This window comes from Typopeltis vanoorti, chromosome 5 (genome assembly GCF_054136105.1).
Source record: "Typopeltis vanoorti isolate ZY-2024b chromosome 5, IOZ_Tvanoo_1.0, whole genome shotgun sequence".
NCBI classification, from domain to species: Eukaryota; Metazoa; Arthropoda; class Arachnida; order Uropygi; family Thelyphonidae; genus Typopeltis; species Typopeltis vanoorti.
Window position 1 is genome coordinate 44,325,152 of NC_143553.1, and position 18,524 is coordinate 44,343,675.

The 18,524-nt window shown below is 36.0% G+C and overlaps 1 protein-coding gene across 4 annotated transcripts in view; it reads left to right on the plus strand.

Moving 5' to 3' along the window:
* LOC150106348 (rhotekin-2-like) overlaps positions 1-18,524 on the plus strand; it is a 237,269-nt gene that overhangs the window by 207,937 nt on the left and 10,808 nt on the right. For all 4 annotated transcript variants that reach the window (XM_090392389.1, XM_090392390.1, XM_090392388.1 and 1 more), the window contains exon 10: positions 16,865-16,981. In XM_090392389.1, coding sequence (XP_090248515.1) covers positions 16,865-16,981 — 117 coding nt within the window. The remainder of the gene's footprint in view (positions 1-16,864; positions 16,982-18,524) is intronic.

Here is an 18,524-nt window from a genome sequence, read left to right on the forward strand (position 1 = left end):
TCCAACAGACATTTGCGATGTAAGACAAACAAGTAGCATTATTGTATCACTAAATACAGTACAGCAATTATAAGTTGTGATGCCACCATTAGTGACAATTTATAGATATTTAATATGGCTTACACACATATAGAGGAAATATAGAATTTTATTCAAAAACTCCAATGTAACATGGAAATTATCTGGTGTCCATGTTACATTGGATGAGTCATGTAGCATGTGCTTACTGGCTCAATGTCTCAGCATACCTGAGTTGACAGAATTACACTATTAGAGTTCAAAGGAACAACTGTAAAAGTTTATGCAGATTAAATAACCTAAAAAAAAAAAATTATTACGGAACTCATTCTTATGATTCGTGTTTTGAATGTCATTACTAGGCTTTCTTCCTGATGATGTCCATGTTACATTGGATGAATTATATTGGATTTTTTTGAATAAAATTCTCTATTTTTTCTACATGTGTAAGTAACATAAATATCAATCAAAGCACAAGAATTTGCCAACACACTTGACCTCTCCCTAACAAGCTCCCCTTCCAGGTATACCGTGATTGTCAGTTCTCCTCTTGGTAATTTCGATCATGTCATACAAGTCTCGTTTGCCATAGAACCACCTTCACCCACCAGTTCATGGTCTCTTGTCTTTTGGCTCTGCAAGAGTGCCAACTGGGAGGTCTTCCGTTATTTCACATGGTCTGACTACCGAAGCAGTTGTCAGACCATGTGAATAAGGAATAATGTGTATGCTGTGAATAGGGAATAGGAATAGGACCATGCGAATAGGAATAGTGTGTATGCTGTAAATATTCTTTGGGTTTTAATAAATGGTTTATAAACATCATACCGAACAAATCATCCTCACAGGAATGAAGGCTTTCATCCCTTATTCCACTCTAAATTCTCAGCCTGTATGCTAGCCTTGGTTCTCAAAAAAAATTGTTCCAATGCTGTAAAAGAAAAAAATCTCTGCTTATCACGAATGGCTCAAGACCAAAACTCCAGTTGCCTATACTGCAGCTCACAACTATTGTAAAAGAATCATCACCAAGTCCAATTCAGACTTTGAAAGGGCCAAATGCTGCAAATTTGCCTCCTGCCCAAATGGCAGTCACCCTTTCTGGTTCCCTGCTGAGGCCATTGGGCACAACTTCTGCCCACCCAGGTTTCAACCACTCACATCTGGATAGTACTGTTGTTACCTCACCTAAAACCAAATCCAACTTACTGGCATCACTCTTCCTTTCTAATTCCTGCATTGATGACCTGGGCAAAGTTTTCCATCCACACTACCAAGAACGACTCCTTTCATGTCACCCATAGTCTTCCAACAAAAAGAAATCCGAAGAATCCTCAATAACCTGAGCACAAACAAAGCATCTGGTCCTGATGGTATTCTGCCTATTTTGTTAAAACATTTGTGCCCCAGAACTAACACCTATCCTGTATCACCTTTTCAATCTATCCTGTTCAACTGGCATCTACCCTACAACATGGAAGCATGTCAACATCCAGCCCATCCCAAAGAAAGGTGATAAAAGTCAACCAACAAACTACCATCCAATTGCTCTCACTTCTGTTCTCTCTAAAATTATGGAGAAGGTCATCAACAACCTACTCTTGAACCACCTAGAGTCATATCAACTAATCAGTGACCAGCAGCATGGATTCCACTACTTGAAATCTACAGTTGATCTTCTTGCTTTCACCACCCACCTCTGGACTCAAGCCATGGAGAAATTTGGAGAAACTCATGTGGTTGCCTTTGACATTTCAAAGGCATTTGATCAGGTTTGGCACAGGGGTCTACTTATCAAACTACCATCCTGTGTTCTGCCTTCCCCACCAATGCAGGAGTGCCCAAGGGTTCTGTTCTTTCACCCACTCTCTTTCTCTTGTATATAAATGACCTGCTTTCTCAGACTTCCAATCCTATCCATAGCTTTGCTGATTACAGTACACTCCATTCCTCCTTTTCATTCGACAAACCTTGTAATGCTGAAGTATTAGAATCCTCAAGATCTACCTGAACTCACATCTCCTATCCCAGTGTGGCAAGAACAACCTTGTAGACTTCAATGCCACCAAAACTCAGTCCTACCCGATCTCTCGCAAGAAAGAGCTTGCATCCCCCCCTCCCCCCACCTTACCTTCACTAATACTGAAATATCTCAACACGATCAGATGTCTCTACTTGGACTGACCTGCACCTCTGATCTTTCCTTACTCAACTACATTCCAACTATAGCTTCTGCAGTCACCAAAATACTTTTTCACACAAGACACTACTTCACACCTTCACAGCTGCTAACTCTCTATAAAGCCCAAATCTACCCAGCCATGGGATATATATTGCTCCCATATTTGGGTGGAGCACTAAAATCCTCTCAAAGATTGCTCGATTCAATTTAATGATCTCTCTTTCACATACCCACATCAATTCCTCTCTCTCTCTCTCTCTCTCAGTCATTTAGTTTCTGCCTTGTGCCTCTTCTACAGATGCTTTCGTGCATAAAATCTCTCATGATAAGTAATTCCATATCTTATCATGTTCTGTTTTACAATGATTTTAATTCAGGAAATGTGCTAAAAAAGATATGTAAAATGCTCTTTGAAATATTATTCCTTGTAAGTTATTGTGTTCAGCAAAAAGGAATTTTCTTTGTTACTGTAATGTGGCACGAGTCAGCAAATTTACGGTAAGATTAGTAAAGAACAAAGAGGATTACCACAAGAGAAAAGTTACAGAGGCTTACAAAGATGATTTCATCACATCAAAAGGTCAGCAAGTGCGAAAGACAAAGAAGATGACATCAACACACCTGGAGGTAAGCACAAGACAAGTTCGAAAAGCACGCGAATGTGAAAACAAACGAAGCCTGGGCGTATATAAGGCACCTTGTCAGCAGCCAAAATTATCCCAGGTTCTCAATGCTTACTCTTGCCTGTGATTGTCGCCATCCTTGGTCAGGAAAAGAAAGAGAATCTTCATTGGTTTGTATATTCCAGATTTTCAATGCTTACTCTTGCCTGTAATCGCCGCCATCCTTGATTGGTATAAGAAAGAGGAGCTTCGTTGGTCCATCTTCAGAGTTCTCAACATATTCTGTTATCTGAAGATCTCCACTGCTCGTAGTTGGGAAAAGAAAGAGAAGCTTCGGCTATCGTCTACGTGGATCACCAATACAAAAGAGACATGTCAAGACATTAAGAAGGAAAAGAGCAACATACTGAGTGAAAGAAAAGAAAGAAAAGATTCCTGTGGAACACTTGATTAATGTGAGGGATTGTTTGTGAAAAGGAAACTTGTAACTGTATTTCTGAAAACATTTTGTAGTGAATGCATGAATCTGTTGTAAGTAATGAGAGATATTGTATAGGTAATAGTAATTTAGGTTTGACCAGTGTGTGCCTCATGATCGTAAAATGTTAAGTTTAGGTCCTATGATTCAGAATTAAGGTTTAGAAGAATAAAGAATTTGTATCCATCTAGTGTGTATGCTGTAAATATTCTTTGGGTTTTAATAAATGATTTATAAACATCATGCTGAACTGTGAGGTGTCAATGCATCTCCAAAAAATTCAAACCTATGTGCGAGTAATATGTACGATTATTATTTAATTGCCATGACTGACTAAAGGATAAAATAAGTTAAAGCAGGGAATACAAATATGATTTCAGATACATGTATTGTCTTTGAATAACGTCTTATACTCTCATTCTTGATATATAGTCTAGCTAGCACATTTGATAAATAAATAAATTTGCTAGACTATAGAGTGTGAGAGATAAGACATAGCATAAGCATATATATGGCGGCAGTTGGAAAGTAAGACGGCCGACCATAATAAGAAAGCTAAAGACAAAGCAGGATAGAAAGATGTGGATAGATAAAGGCCTTTACAAGGACGCAGTCGACGACATGAATATAATATAGAAAATATAAATGGCACAGCTGGTAGGATAAAATAACAAAAATATAAATTTTACACATGGAAGTGCTCTGCTGAATTGGCCACTGTTATTCCTCCATTCTCCTCCAAATTCTTTAAAACAAAACAAGAACCGCTGCTAACCAACACCCTTTTACAGTTCATCTTGAAACTCACCGAACCAACTTCACTGCCTCCTCCTTCATCCCATCTACTTCTGTCCTTTGGAACAGCCTTCCCCAAAGATTATAATCCTCAGCTGTTCAAGCAAAATGTGAACCAATTCCTCCTTTCTTCTATTCCTCTTGCCCACACATGGCACTAATGTGCTATAGGTCTTTTGGCTTTTGTGTGTGTGGATCAGGAAAAAAAAACTGAATATATCTAGTACACATCTTCAATTAAATATTTTGATTTAGTGACAATGTAATTAGAGATGACTGGAATGAAAATGTCCCTGCATAATGAAAAACAACTCTGCTTCCACAGACACAACAGCATGCAGGCACATAAAACAGTTTTATTGTAGTGGCAACCACAGTATTTAAGTACATTGTCCTAACAACCTCTTTCAAATGTTCACTTGCAGAAAATATGCAGTCACATCTGCATAATATAGTTGCTGGGTGCAGAAACTAGCCCATTTAAGTGATAAATATTTACTACCATTCCACTTTATGTATATATTACTAGTGGTGAATTAGTAGTGCTGTATACACACACACACACGTGGTGCATAAATACACTATTTTGCTTCTGAAGTAGTAAAGTAACCAGTTACTTCAGCAATGCTAGAATAAAAGTGCTTATCATTACTATGAATTGAATGTAGTTAGTTAATGATTGCTGTAGTCAGCTATATTCCTCTGTGGGATGTGATGGTACGAGAGGTTTCTGAAAAGTAAGGTAACACTTTTTTTTTTTCTTTTTAATAATGTTAAAAGGGAATGAGATAAAACATGGTGGACAGATAGACCCATTAATAACATTCAAAAAGACTTCTATTGCAGTGTGGTGCTACTGTCATCTCACAGTTAATTCATTGCAAGATGGATACCATGCAAGTACGGTCCAAAACAGGTGTCCATCGTGAAATAATTCATTTTTGCAACCAAAATGGGCTTCACCAAGTGACATGCACTGTGAAGTGGTTGCTGTGTATGGTGAAAAGGTGATGTCAAAGAAGCAGGTATGTTTTTGGTGCAATGAATTTAAAGTGGGCTGTGGTGACATTGAAAATTGACATTTGACAGGCAGGCTTTCATCAAGCAAGATAGAAAACAACATTTCATGCATTAAGGGCATTGTTCTGGAAGACAGGCAAGTAAAATTGCACAAGTGGTGAACTTGAGTAAGTCTACTGTTTACAAAATTGGTTCTTGCAAGGAGTGATTTGGCAATTGTCAGAGGAGCACAACATCCTCGAGAAAAAAAAAAAGGGTTACCTTACTTTTCGGAAACCCCTCGTAGTTACAGTTACTACTTTTCCCCAGTGACATTGCTGTCAAAATGCTGGAGGCTTCCCAAAATAATTCTTTGCCCAGTATGAGATCGCTGCCCTGCTTTTTGGAGAGCTAAAATGGCTTGAAAGATCTCTGTAGAGACCATATTTGGTCCCTACAGAAGGTTTCTGGACTATGTAAAAAAAATTAAATTAAAAAAAAAACAAAAAAATTAATATAATAGTAAATAAAAGTATATATTAAGGTTTACAAAGCCATTATATATATATATATATATATATATATATTGTTACACACCATCAAAAAAATGTATACACACACTTATACACATGTTGCAATGTATACACATGTTGCAACAGATGTATCCATGGACTTTTTTTGAAGTTAGATTGAATTACGGTTGCAATGTGTAGTATGATGTTCTCTCAAAAGATGACTTTTTTTTTTTTCTCGAGGATGTTGTGCTCCTCTGACAATTGTCGTTACTCACATGAATATTAGCATCAACACATAACCGGTAGGACAGTCAAACAAAATGACCAAGGCACGATTGTCTTTCGAGGAATGCAAAACCGTTTTAAAGTGGTATTTCAAATTTGAGAATGTTGGTGAAGTTCAACAGCAATGGAGGTGTGAGTTTGCAACACAACCTCCAACGCGCATGACAATTGCACATATTTGTGATAAGTTTGAGACCCATGGTACCATGTACAAGGGAAGATCCGGGAGGCCTCGCACAGCAACAAGTCCTGCTTCCTTGGCTGTGGTGTTGAAACAGTTTACATGCTCGCGACAGAAGTCTACCACACAATGTGCACTTGAGACAGGAGTTAGCAGTATAAGCATATACCACATTCTTAAAGCAGTTAAATGGAAAGTTTCCAAGATTATTACATGCAATGAATGAAGACGATCCTGATCAAAGAATGCAGTATTGTGAGTGGTTTCAACACATGATAGATGAGGATGAGGAGTTTGTGAGGAAGATGGTTTGGTCTAATGAATCACAGTTTAAGCTTAATGGAGCAGTGAATAGTCATAATTGTGTTTACTGGGCTCCAGAAAATCCGGGAATTCATGTGGACAAGGCAATCAATTTACTGGGGCTCAATGTCTGGCTTGGATTGTCATCTAGGGGTTTAATAGGACCATTCTTATTTGAAGGTATTGTTACTGGTCAAGTGTACCTAGACATGCTATGCACATCCATTTTACCTGCCATTTATGCACTTTATGGGAATGATCAATTTCTTTTCCAACAAGATGGCGCACCACAACACTGCCACCGAGATGCGAGAGCTTACCTCGATGGGAGTTTGCAGGAACAATGGACAGGAGGAAGAGGTGCAGTTGAGATACCCCCTCCCTCTCCTGAATCAACACCCTTGGACTTCTACCTATGGGGGGACTGTAAAGGATGTAGTGTATCATAGGAAACCAGCTACATTGGTCGCCCTACAGAAAGAAATTGAAACAGCATGTGCAGCAATCCCACAGGACACTTGGCCAACATTATCCAAGCAGTAGTTCGGCATAATAATAAGTGTCTGGACGCTAATGTTAACCACTTTGAGCACCTTGTGTAATTGTAGAAGTCAAAGGTAACTTGTACTCGTCCCTTGATGTCTGTATAAATTAACTATCAATTTTTATACAGGTTTTTCTTTTGCTGAAGTGTGTATACATTTTTTTGATGGACTCGGTATATATATACATTTGAGATTTTCTGTATCACTAAAACAGTTTACAAATGTTTTTTTACCAATAAAGTTTAACTGAAAACATTCAAACTAGCATGCTATATATATGAATTGTAAAAGGCAGGTCCTGTTTTATCAATTTACTTGCATTTTATGATAGGGTAACGAGTGTGTTAGATAAGGGAGACTCATGCAAGGGTGGTCTGAAAAGTTCTCGGCCTCAACCATAGATGGCAACACTATCAGCACAATTTTTTTTTTTTTTCCTAAGTTAGTACATCTGTCATAAGCATCCATGTGAAATTGCAAGTCATTCTATCAAGTACTTTGTTTTATACAGCTGTCTGAAGCAAAAGTGTTGTCTGTATCCCTTGAAACGGATAAAACTGAGTATCATGCAGTTATAAAATTCTTTGTAAAAGAAGGTTTAACGGCAAAAGAAATTCATTCGAAGTGCATAAAAGTTTATGGGCACCATTCTCCTTCATTTTCGACAATTAAAAATGGGCTGCTGAGTTTAAACATGGCCATACCAACCTTGAAGATGATCCATGTGAAGGATGTCCAAAAAAGTGTAACACCAGAAATCATTGATCAAGTGCACGATATGGTATTGGATGACTGGCGAGTCAAAGTGCGTGAAATTGCTGAGACTATAGGCATTTCAAAAGAACGTGTAGGATATATTTTGCATGAAGAATTGCAAATGAAAAAGCTATGCGCTTACTCACAGCAGATCAAAAACTCACTCCCGTGAAAATCTGTGAACAGTACTTTGAGCATTTTGACAAGAATAAAAGTGATTTTGTGCATCGGTTTATTACTGTGGATGAGACTTGGATTCACCATTACACACCAGAATCCAAGCAGCAGTCAAAACAGAAGCCAGTTGTTCAGTGCCGAAGAAGACAAAGTTGGTTCCATCAGCAGGAAAGGTCATAGTATCGGTGTTTTGGGATGCGAAAGACATTTTGTTTATTAATTATTTTGAAAAGGGTAAAACAATAACGGGGGAATATTATTCCGATCTTTTAACAAGACTAGATGAAAAAATTCATGAGAAAAGATCTGGTTTGCAGAAGAAGAAAAAAATCATCTTTCATCAAGGCACTGCACCTGCCTGTAAAGGTGTTTCAGCAATGGGAAAATTAAGGGATCTGCTCTATGAATTGTTGGAACATCCACCCTATTCCCCAGATTTGGCTCCCTCTGACTTCTATCTCTTCCCAAAACTAAAATCTTCCTCGCTGGTCAGCGGTTTTCTTTGAATCAAGAGCTGATTGATTGCAGCTGTAAAGGGGTATTTTGCAGATCTTACTGAAAAACCACTACTGGGATAGGGTAATGGCACTGGATCATCGCTGGAATAAATGTATTAGTTGAATTAGTATGAAGAATTGCAAATGAAAAAGCTATGCGCTTACTCACAGCAGATCAAAAACTCACTCCCGTGAAAATCTGTGAACAGTACTTTGAGCATTTTGACAAGAATAAAAGTGATTTTGTGCATCGGTTTATTACTGTGGATGAGACTTGGATTCACCATTACACACCAGAATCCAAGCAGCAGTCAAAACAGAAGCCAGTTGTTCAGTGCCGAAGAAGACAAAGTTGGTTCCATCAGCAGGAAAGGTCATAGTATCGGTGTTTTGGGATGCGAAAGACATTTTGTTTATTAATTATTTTGAAAAGGGTAAAACAATAACGGGGGAATATTATTCCGATCTTTTAACAAGACTAGATGAAAAAATTCATGAGAAAAGATCTGGTTTGCAGAAGAAGAAAAAAATCATCTTTCATCAAGGCACTGCACCTGCCTGTAAAGGTGTTTCGGCAATGGGAAAATTAAGGGATCTGCTCTATGAATTGTTGGAACATCCACCCTATTCCCCAGATTTGGCTCCCTCTGACTTCTATCTCTTCCCAAAACTAAAATCTTCCTCGCTGGTCAGCGGTTTTCTTTGAATCAAGAGCTGATTGATTGCAGCTGTAAAGGGGTATTTTGCAGATCTTACTGAAAAACCACTACTGGGATAGGGTAATGGCACTGGATCATCGCTGGAATAAATGTATTAGTCTTATGGGAGATTATGTTGAAAATTAAAAATAATTTTGAAATTATACATTCGTTTTTTCATTGTTAGGCCGAGAACTTTTTAGACCACCCTCGTATGCAGTGATATTCTTGGACTTTGCAAAAGCATTTGATAGATTACCATATAAGTTGGTGTACAAGCTGCAAAGGATGGGAGTAGATAGTATATTGGTAAGATAGATCAGAGACTGGCTCTCTGAAAGATATTAGCAGGTTGTGTATGATGGAGCAGTGTCTCAGATAAGGAGGGGTAACCAGTGGTGTGCCCCAGGGTTCTGTTCTTGGACCCCTGCTGTTTAAGTGGTAAGTGATATATCATATGGATCGACTGGGGATCTTCAGTTGTTTGCTGACATAGCAAAATTGGGAAGAATTATAAGTAGCACTGCTGATGCTGAATCCCTTCAGGAAGATTTGAATAGACGTTTTACTTGGACAAAGGAGTTGGGTTGTAATTTTAACACGTTGACTGCTGTTTGCAACAAGTGCGCTCACACATACACTTTCCACTAACTGCTGTAATACTGTTTTTTTTGTTTTTTTTTCTATCTTCACAGGTCACTGTGAATAATCACAAGTTAACAGTATTGCGGCAGTTAACATGTTAATATTAATAAGTTCAAAGTGTTGCATTTTGGAGTGCAGAAATATAAGGCTGTGTACTATATCGCTGGTGCAATGCTGCAGGAAGTGGATGAGATGAGAGATTTGGGAGTGATGGTTAATAGTAGACTGAAGTTTAGAGGGCATCTTGCTAGTGTTGCAAAGGATACACATCGTAGTGCTGCTATGATAAAAAGTACTCTAACGTGTAGGTGATAAGGAATTGGTTGTGTCACTGTATAAGGCACTGGTCAGACCACACTTGGACTATTGTGCTCAAATCTGGTCACCTAGTTTTCAGTATGATGTGAAGACATTGGAGAGGGTCCAGAGGTGACTGACTAAGACAATGTCAGGACTTTGGAATGCTGGCTATGGAGAGAGAGGTTGAAGAAATGTGGATTACAGAGTTTGGTGGGGTAGGAGGAAAAGAGGTGATATGATGGAGACATTTAAGTTAGTGAGAGGATTTTATCAGATTAATCCAGATGGGATTATAAAAAGAGTAGAAGGTGAGAGGGGGAAGAATCAGAGGTCATCCTTGGAAGTTATGTAAAAGTGTGGTGAAGAGGGATGTGAGGAGTAGACTTTTTACATCTAGTATTTTCAGTGAATGGAACGCATTACTAGAATGTGCTGTTAATGCAAGGAGTGTTAAGGATTTTAAGATTCTATATGATAAATATGTTGTCAGTTGAAAGAACCTCCCATGATGAGTCTGCCAACTCCATGGAGGATGTAATAATAATAATATAGAAAACATTTGTAAAGTACCTGCATGGCATGGAAGGACATGATGTATCATCGTGCAAGTTCCTATTTGAGTGAACACACATGAGAGATCACGTTTAGTAACTGAGGTGACTGCCACTTCAAATACTATTCATTTAAATTTACTGCAGTATGATATGTGCAAAAGGAAGAAGCTAGGAAAATGGAGCATTTTCCTCAATTAGTGTTGTTTGTTAAGATGAATTTTTGATTAATTCACTCTTCTGTGAGAGTCAACTTTCACTGAAGTGACTAGAGGAATAGTTTTTTATGATATTAGATTTTGACAGAACTTTTTTACAGTTTCTAGAGTTAACTGGAGTAAAGACAATAAATAAAAGACTTAAATGCAATAAGTTTATTACATTTAAGTGCATATTGGAGAATGTCTACATTAGATGGTAGCTGTAGTTGTAAGAAAAGTTAAGACTTCTTCTCGGAGACTGGTATCACATTTTTGAAATACCAGTCTTTATATTAATCTGCTGTTGCTTTGACAAAGATACTGGCATTTTAAATCCTGAAAGAGATTATAGTTGAAAATACTCAAAATGAATCATACTGAATGTTTCCTTTCTTTTCCCACCATCCATCTCAAACCAAGTTTATGAGAGATGATTTCAAGTCATTATAAGATGAGCCCAGTTGATTGTGGCAAACTACTTTCCAGATAAGTGCAGTATTTGCTTTATGTATCATAATAACTTTCCAGTGTATACCCTCAATAGGTATAATATTAACAGTGGTCCAACACAACATTTCATTATATATGACAGTCATATTATTGAAATATTAGTTTTCTATCAACAGTTTTCTCCCAAATTAGTCTGGTATTTGTCAGATTTTGGATATGACTCATCCATATTGGTTGTCTTCCTTTTTTTTCTGTCATTATTTCTACAAACACATTTAGATAATCTTTCATCACTCATTCTGAATAAATTAGTTTTAATATGCATACTTGAATATCAGTAATGTCAGATTATTCAAATATCTTCATTTTTAATTGTGAATTTCCTTTTTCACTATCTGTTCACTCATAATTTTCCTCAGGATTTTGATATCAGTGGTCACCAGTCTGATTCTTTTTTTTTTTTTTTTGCTAACTCCCATTTTCTGATATAGATGTTAAAATTGGTTTGAACATACTTTTTTTACTGCTCAATTGATTTTTTCCCATATTCTATAGAAATTTATTCAGCTTTACTTCTTACCTTACTTAGTATGGTGAGAAGGGAATACCTTTTGTGTTTCACCTTTGTTGTCTGTTTTCTTAATTCTGTCCTTTTTATTGCCAAATTTTCACACCAAATATGTTGCAGCAGTAATTTAATTTGGTCAATGACTCTTGAAGACATAGAACTTAAGAGGATAGCATTATTTGCATAAAGAACTAAGTGTAACATCTCTTATTTGAACATCATTTGATATTTTCTTTAATCATGTGGTTCATATTAAATCATAAATAATATCACAGACCTGATTTAACTTTAAAACATCCTCCTGTGCATTCTGTGATACAAACCACTGATTTTGCTAAATATCAGGCTATGTATCACCTTCTACATGATTCTATTTACATCGTACAGATTTGTTGTTTCGAATAGTGTTTCTCTACATTGTGTTTTGAGATCTGTGAATGCATTCCTCCTGGTTTTTCCCTTCCAGGATATTCCATCATAGCTTTGTTGTTGTTGTTTTCAGTTTATGTATTACTTTTTTAAAGTAATCATTCCAGACATTAAAAGCACATCTTGACTTGATAGCCAGGAACTTTTTATATGCTTTTTTTGGGCTGAGTGAACAAAAGTAGGTCACATCATCAGTCTTTCAACAAACACTTATATATAATCATAGCACAGGGCTAGAGTTGGTTGTTCTAATGACACACAGAACATTATCATCAATTCTACACTTTTTTTTTTCCAGTGCCTATATAATCCCTTTAAAATAGTAAAATATTACATATACCCTCTCCATTCCGTATAGCCAGGGCACATCTTAGAGGATAGTCAAGTGTTAAATAAATATGAGTTTCATGCCACTACTAATAACCCTTATCTGTTTTGCTAAACACAATTTCATCCTAATACATATCCAGATATTCATAAAGTACCTTGTGCACAAGGTTCTTGTATCTACAAATTTATTAGCTATAGACAAATAGGAGGATTTGTTAACATCTTCCTTGAAAAACATAAGAAATGCATATGCTGCCATCATTATAGCAGGTCAAAACCGGAAGACCATTGCTTGATATCCTTTCACACACACACAGGATTAAACAGAATAAAACCATAGTACTACATGGTCACTACAGATTTGTTAGACAATGTGTGGAGTTGCCATTAGTATTGAAGCACTTGATGAATCTCAGCTAGTATGGCTACATTAATTCCTCCAAAATTTGGAGGACATTATGACCACCTCCAATTCAGTGGCTGTTAAACCATCTTAAACCCTGGAGACTTCATGATAGGCTGCTAGTTCTTTTGTCCATTAGAATTTTGAATACTTCTGAATTGTTTTCACAGTTACTTGATTGTTAGCTCCTTGTGTTATGTTGTTACAAGTATTTTTGTGTTGCCCCCAAGGAATACTGACTTTCAATCCAGTGAAATATCAGCCTTAATCTTGCTCTTGTCTTCCATTTATCCCTCAAAATTTGAGGAATAGACAGAGGAGAAGAGACAGGTAAGTGTATCTCACTTTAAGATAATCATTATCATAATCAGATTTGATGACTTCACATTTTTGTGTGATGCGACTGCTGAATTTAGGTCCTGTCCCTTGCCATTCCCAGATCTCTCATCTCCTCTACCGTCTTCAAAGTTTCCACAGTGTGTATACTTGGTGGTGTGCTTCAGATGGTAATGATGCCATCTATTCATTCCCTAATTTTTCAGAATATCTGTGGTCTTGAGTCTTTGCTTAACTATGTAAAACAGATAATCAAAGATTAGAGCCACAAATATAAAATTTTTCTGAAAAAAAAAATAGGGGAGTGAACAGATGGCATCATTGGCAAAATCATATTAAAAAGGAAGATAAGTGTTCAGGAATATATTAAGCAGAGCTAATCTCAGGTAGTATGGTGACTTCAAAACAGGAAATTACAACTGATTGGATAGAATAATAGGTTCGATCCCATGGTATCAGTGTGTGTGTGTGTGTGGAGGGGAGGAGGATATCCAGGATCAATCCTTGGTCCGTTGTTATTTAATCTTTGCAGTAATTGACACTGGAAGGATTTGATAGAGACATACAATTGTTTGCTAGTGATGCAAAGATAGGCAGGGTAATCAGGAATGTCACTTACATGCAATAATTGTAGAATGATTTGAATAAGCTGGAATTGTGGGCTTGCAAAAATGGCTTCAGTTCACTGTTAGTACTCATGAAGTTATGAGCTTTAGTGTGGTAAGATATCCAGCAGTGGATATTTTTTTTATGGTAAAAGAAACTGATCAAGCTAGAGATCTTAGAGCTTTAATAGTTAGAAAGTTGAAGTTCAGGAGCCATGTATCCAATGTTGCATTGGTGAAATAACCTCATGTGATTATTGTGCACTGATCAAGTATCTTAGTATCCAGTATGTTGCAGATACAGGAAAGGTAGAATGTAAAATGTAGAATGCAGATTATGAGAATAGATTGAGAATTTGTCAACTGCTGACACTTGCTAATAGGAGAAAGAGGAGTGATATAATTGAGATTTACAGACTAGCAAAAGGAGTCATACAGGATATCGTAGATGGAATTTTTCATTTTATGGAGCATGGGGAGAGGACATCCATGGTAGTTGAGAATAAATTCAGTGAAGAAAGGAGTGAGAACTAATTTTTCTCCCAGTGTGGCATGTTTGGAATGGCATGCCTTTGGGGGTGGCGAGTGCTGACAGTATGGAAAAATTCAAAAGACAGTATGACAAGCAGTGCAGGTGATATGTGGCTTCCCTTGATATAAGTTCCTGACCCCCTGGAGTTCTCTTGTAATAATAATAATAATATATATATATATATATATACTTCTGTTTGTAATCAGTTGGAAAGAGAGGAAAAAAGTCAAAATCCTCATACTTTCTTTGTGCTTAACTGAATTAGTTTACTGATATATTTCACATCATTTTCCTCTCTACTCTCAGGCCAATAACAAATCCAACTATTTATTTTATACTTGCCTCCATCTCATATGACTCTCCAAACTGATTGCTTAAATCAATGCTGTCATCCTGAATCTTCATCCATGTTGGATTTAATTCTTCAGCCATTTAGCAATGTCTGTCCCATTGTCCATGTGTGCACATCCTCTTTCATCAAATAGCTGCCATTAATATCAGTAGTTTTTGGAAAACGTTACACATTCCTCTTTTTCACTTCGAAAATATATAGGAGTTTCAAAATTTAGTATATGTGTTTTGTGAACAGTATGAATAATTTTTGTATTTTAAAGCTACAACAAAGATTTATACGATAAACCAAATTTTGTGGAGACGGTCATACTGCTTACCTTCAACACATATACATGAGGGACATCTCTCTTAACATTTCTACAAACTCTATGATATAAGCCAGTTTTTTTGCATCTGCTGTATTTGCCCTCTACATTTTCTCTAATGTTCACACTTTGCAACTGTAAACTTGAATTTTAAGGCACAAATTTCTGGAGACTTTGGGGGATGTTCAAAAGCACCCACTCTGTAACCTATCCATTGTTCAGGTAATTCAGGATGGAAAAAACTGCTTTCCATCCTTTCTATTGGTATCTATTTTAAATAAAAAAAAGTTCATTCTAAAAATTGTATGGGTTTTAGGTTTAATATACAAATATAAAATTTTAAATTCTATATACATACTTTTGAAACACTTATGTAGAGCCATTTATGGACATCATATGTGAGTTTGTTGTCAGTTTTTTCTGAAAAAGTTGTTTCATCCCTACTTACCTGTACCATAGTATATTGACTTAATTTGAGAATTGGCTGGGGGAGGGGAGGGGAATAAGAGAGAGGGCCCTAGAAATTATTCCTTTAGTTCAGTGTTTCTCAAACTTCAGATTTCCATATACGCCGACTTAAATTTTCATTATTACCAAGTATCCCCATATCAAAATAATAATTAGTAAATAAATAAAAAAAGTATATTTCATTGTAAATGTCTATTTTATTTGAATTTATATGTACATGTAAACAAACAAAAAAACATGCTTTATTTTTAATAGAACAAAATTTATAAAGATATAAATTTTTACTTGAATAATTTATCTTCAATGAGAGGAGTGAAATTGCTTATGGTGGGAAAAATGAACCTTATAGCTTTATCTGTTAATTCAGTAAACTCACTCTGTATTTGTAGCCAAATTTCAGCAAATTTTGGCTCTATAGTTAATTTCAATCCCAGATGTGGTTTGACATCTATAATGCAGTTTCTCTTCTTTGTCTTAATATCTACAAGGGCCAAAAATCCAACTTCGCACAGATATGAACTTGGAAAAATGAACCTTAGAGCTTTATCTGTTAATTCAGGAAACTCATTCAGTATTTGTAGCCAAAATGATAATGTATTCTCATTGTATTTATTTTTTAGGAAACCATCAGTAGCTAGTTCTAAAAGTTGTTCTTCTTCTATTGGTGACAGACCATTTGGCATAGATTTGTTGATATTGAAAGGTATCTTATCCACTCAATATTAATGTCTAATTCAGGGAAATAACTGATTCACAATTGGAAGCAAGGTTTCGCGTACCTTATTCAGTAACATAATAAAACTACTAGTTTTTCCTTGCGTGTGCAGTATAGTGGCTGTTGTGGAGGAAGTGTTGTTTACTGCAGGGAGCGAGTTACTATTGCCCTCAGTGTTCATGCTGGGGCAATAGTAACTCGCAATTTGAGTAGGAGAATTCATACATAATATACCATATATTGAGAAATATGTGTTTAATTATTTCTTTTTTCTTAATAATGATTCCGTGCGGTAATGATGCATAGCCGAAAATTGCCTCTTACCCCCCTGAAGACCTTTCATGTACCCCTGGGGTATGCATACCACACTTTGAGAAACACTGCTTTAGTTGGTTACTAGAATCAACTATCAGTGTTTCTTCTGCTGATCCAGTCTCATGGAGGTTTCTACATCAATTAGTACTCCCGTATAGAGTCAGAATTTAAATTTTGAATTGTAGTTGTATTAAAACTGAACTGCTCACATTCAGATTTTGATTACTTTACTGTATTAGTCCTTAAATGTAATTTGGAGTACTAATTCATTCCAATGACCACTAAATAATTGAAAATTTCTTGCAGCACTTTGGGGACACACAGCTGAACTTATTATGGACATTCCATCACCTGCTCCTTTTCGGGCACCGATATTTTTCAGATCTAGGCAAGGCTCACTTTATGATGAAACTCCATTAAAAGGTGAAACATTTCTTTATTTTGATGCTGATTTTTTATGTGCTGAACAAAAATTCATATAGATAGATGTAGCTAATATTATGCATTGGCATATCCTAAAAGCTGCTAGACATTGGTCCATCGTACTATCTTAATGTAGTTAAGCCCAGTTTATCTCTCGATGCTGCTGTGGTTTGATTCTAATTTTGCCGAGACTGAATGAAATAAAGTGTCCATCTTGCTCATTCCTGTTGATTTGATTTTGGTGTTTTCTGCAGATATTTTGATATAATTATGATCATCATTCATTTCTTGGGAATCTATCTGACCATTACATAGTGATCACTAATAGAATATAGGGAGGAGGGCTGTAGATTGTATTTACAGATAAGTAAAATAGTACATTACTTTGATATCCATTTCTGAAGGCAAAAGAAAATGTTCATAATTTTAATTGTTCAAGCAATCCATTTTTTAATAGAAGGGAAAAAAAAGAATAGAATATTGCATTGTTTTTATTGTAAAAAAAAAAATAAAAATACAGTAAACAACATATCTACCTCCATTACGAATAAGATGGTGATAGATTTGAAGAAGAATCATAGCATAATTGATAAGTGTTACAGATCTATTAATTTCACATCATTGGCAAAGTTTTTATGCCAATCCCACCCATGAGAGATAGGAAAGTTATAGCACATTTAGCATTGTTGGTATGCCAAGGGTTAGATAATCAAAATTTTGCCCTTGAGACCAAACATGGTATCTTTTCAAATCACTTCATTTCTTTATTTCAATTTCTAATCACAGTTTCTTAGTATTTATTCTAATTAGTAAATTATGTCTTAACCACCTTACCGGCCATTATGGATCAAATACGCATCCTCATACACTTCGTATCCATCATATATTTCAATGTAATATCAATGGTATTACAATTTAAATATGCACTTTGCATCCGTGATAACCTTGACATGTATAGACATCTTGGCCGGTAGTGTGGTTACGGCTTAACACAAAGGATTCAAATATATGAACAAATGTTCATGTATTTGAACATTTTCAAAAATAAATATATATATATATATATATATATATATTCATTAGAACAGCAGGCTATTAAGAAACTACCAGATAACAAAGACGTCATTATTCTTCCGGCAGATAAAGGCAATGATATGGTTGTGCTCAACTATGAGGATTACCACAATAAGATGCTAGACTTTATACAAACTGACGCTTACTCGATCTTTGAAAGAGATCCTACATGTGAATTCATAATCGTACTAACAACCTTCTGAAAACAACAACAGAATTTCTCAGGAACATCTATCTCTTCGTTCTCTCCATCCATTAATTCCTCGGTTATATGGATTACCTAAAATCCATAAAGAAAACATTCCTCTATGACTAATTGTCAAAGAAATTAATTCTCCAACCTATAACCTTTCCAAATTTCTTGCCAAATCTCTAAAATGTTTCTCAGATAAGTCGTCATCTTTTATTAAAAACTCCATGGATTTTGTCTCTAGCCTTAAAGATATCACTATTAAGGAAGAAAAAATCA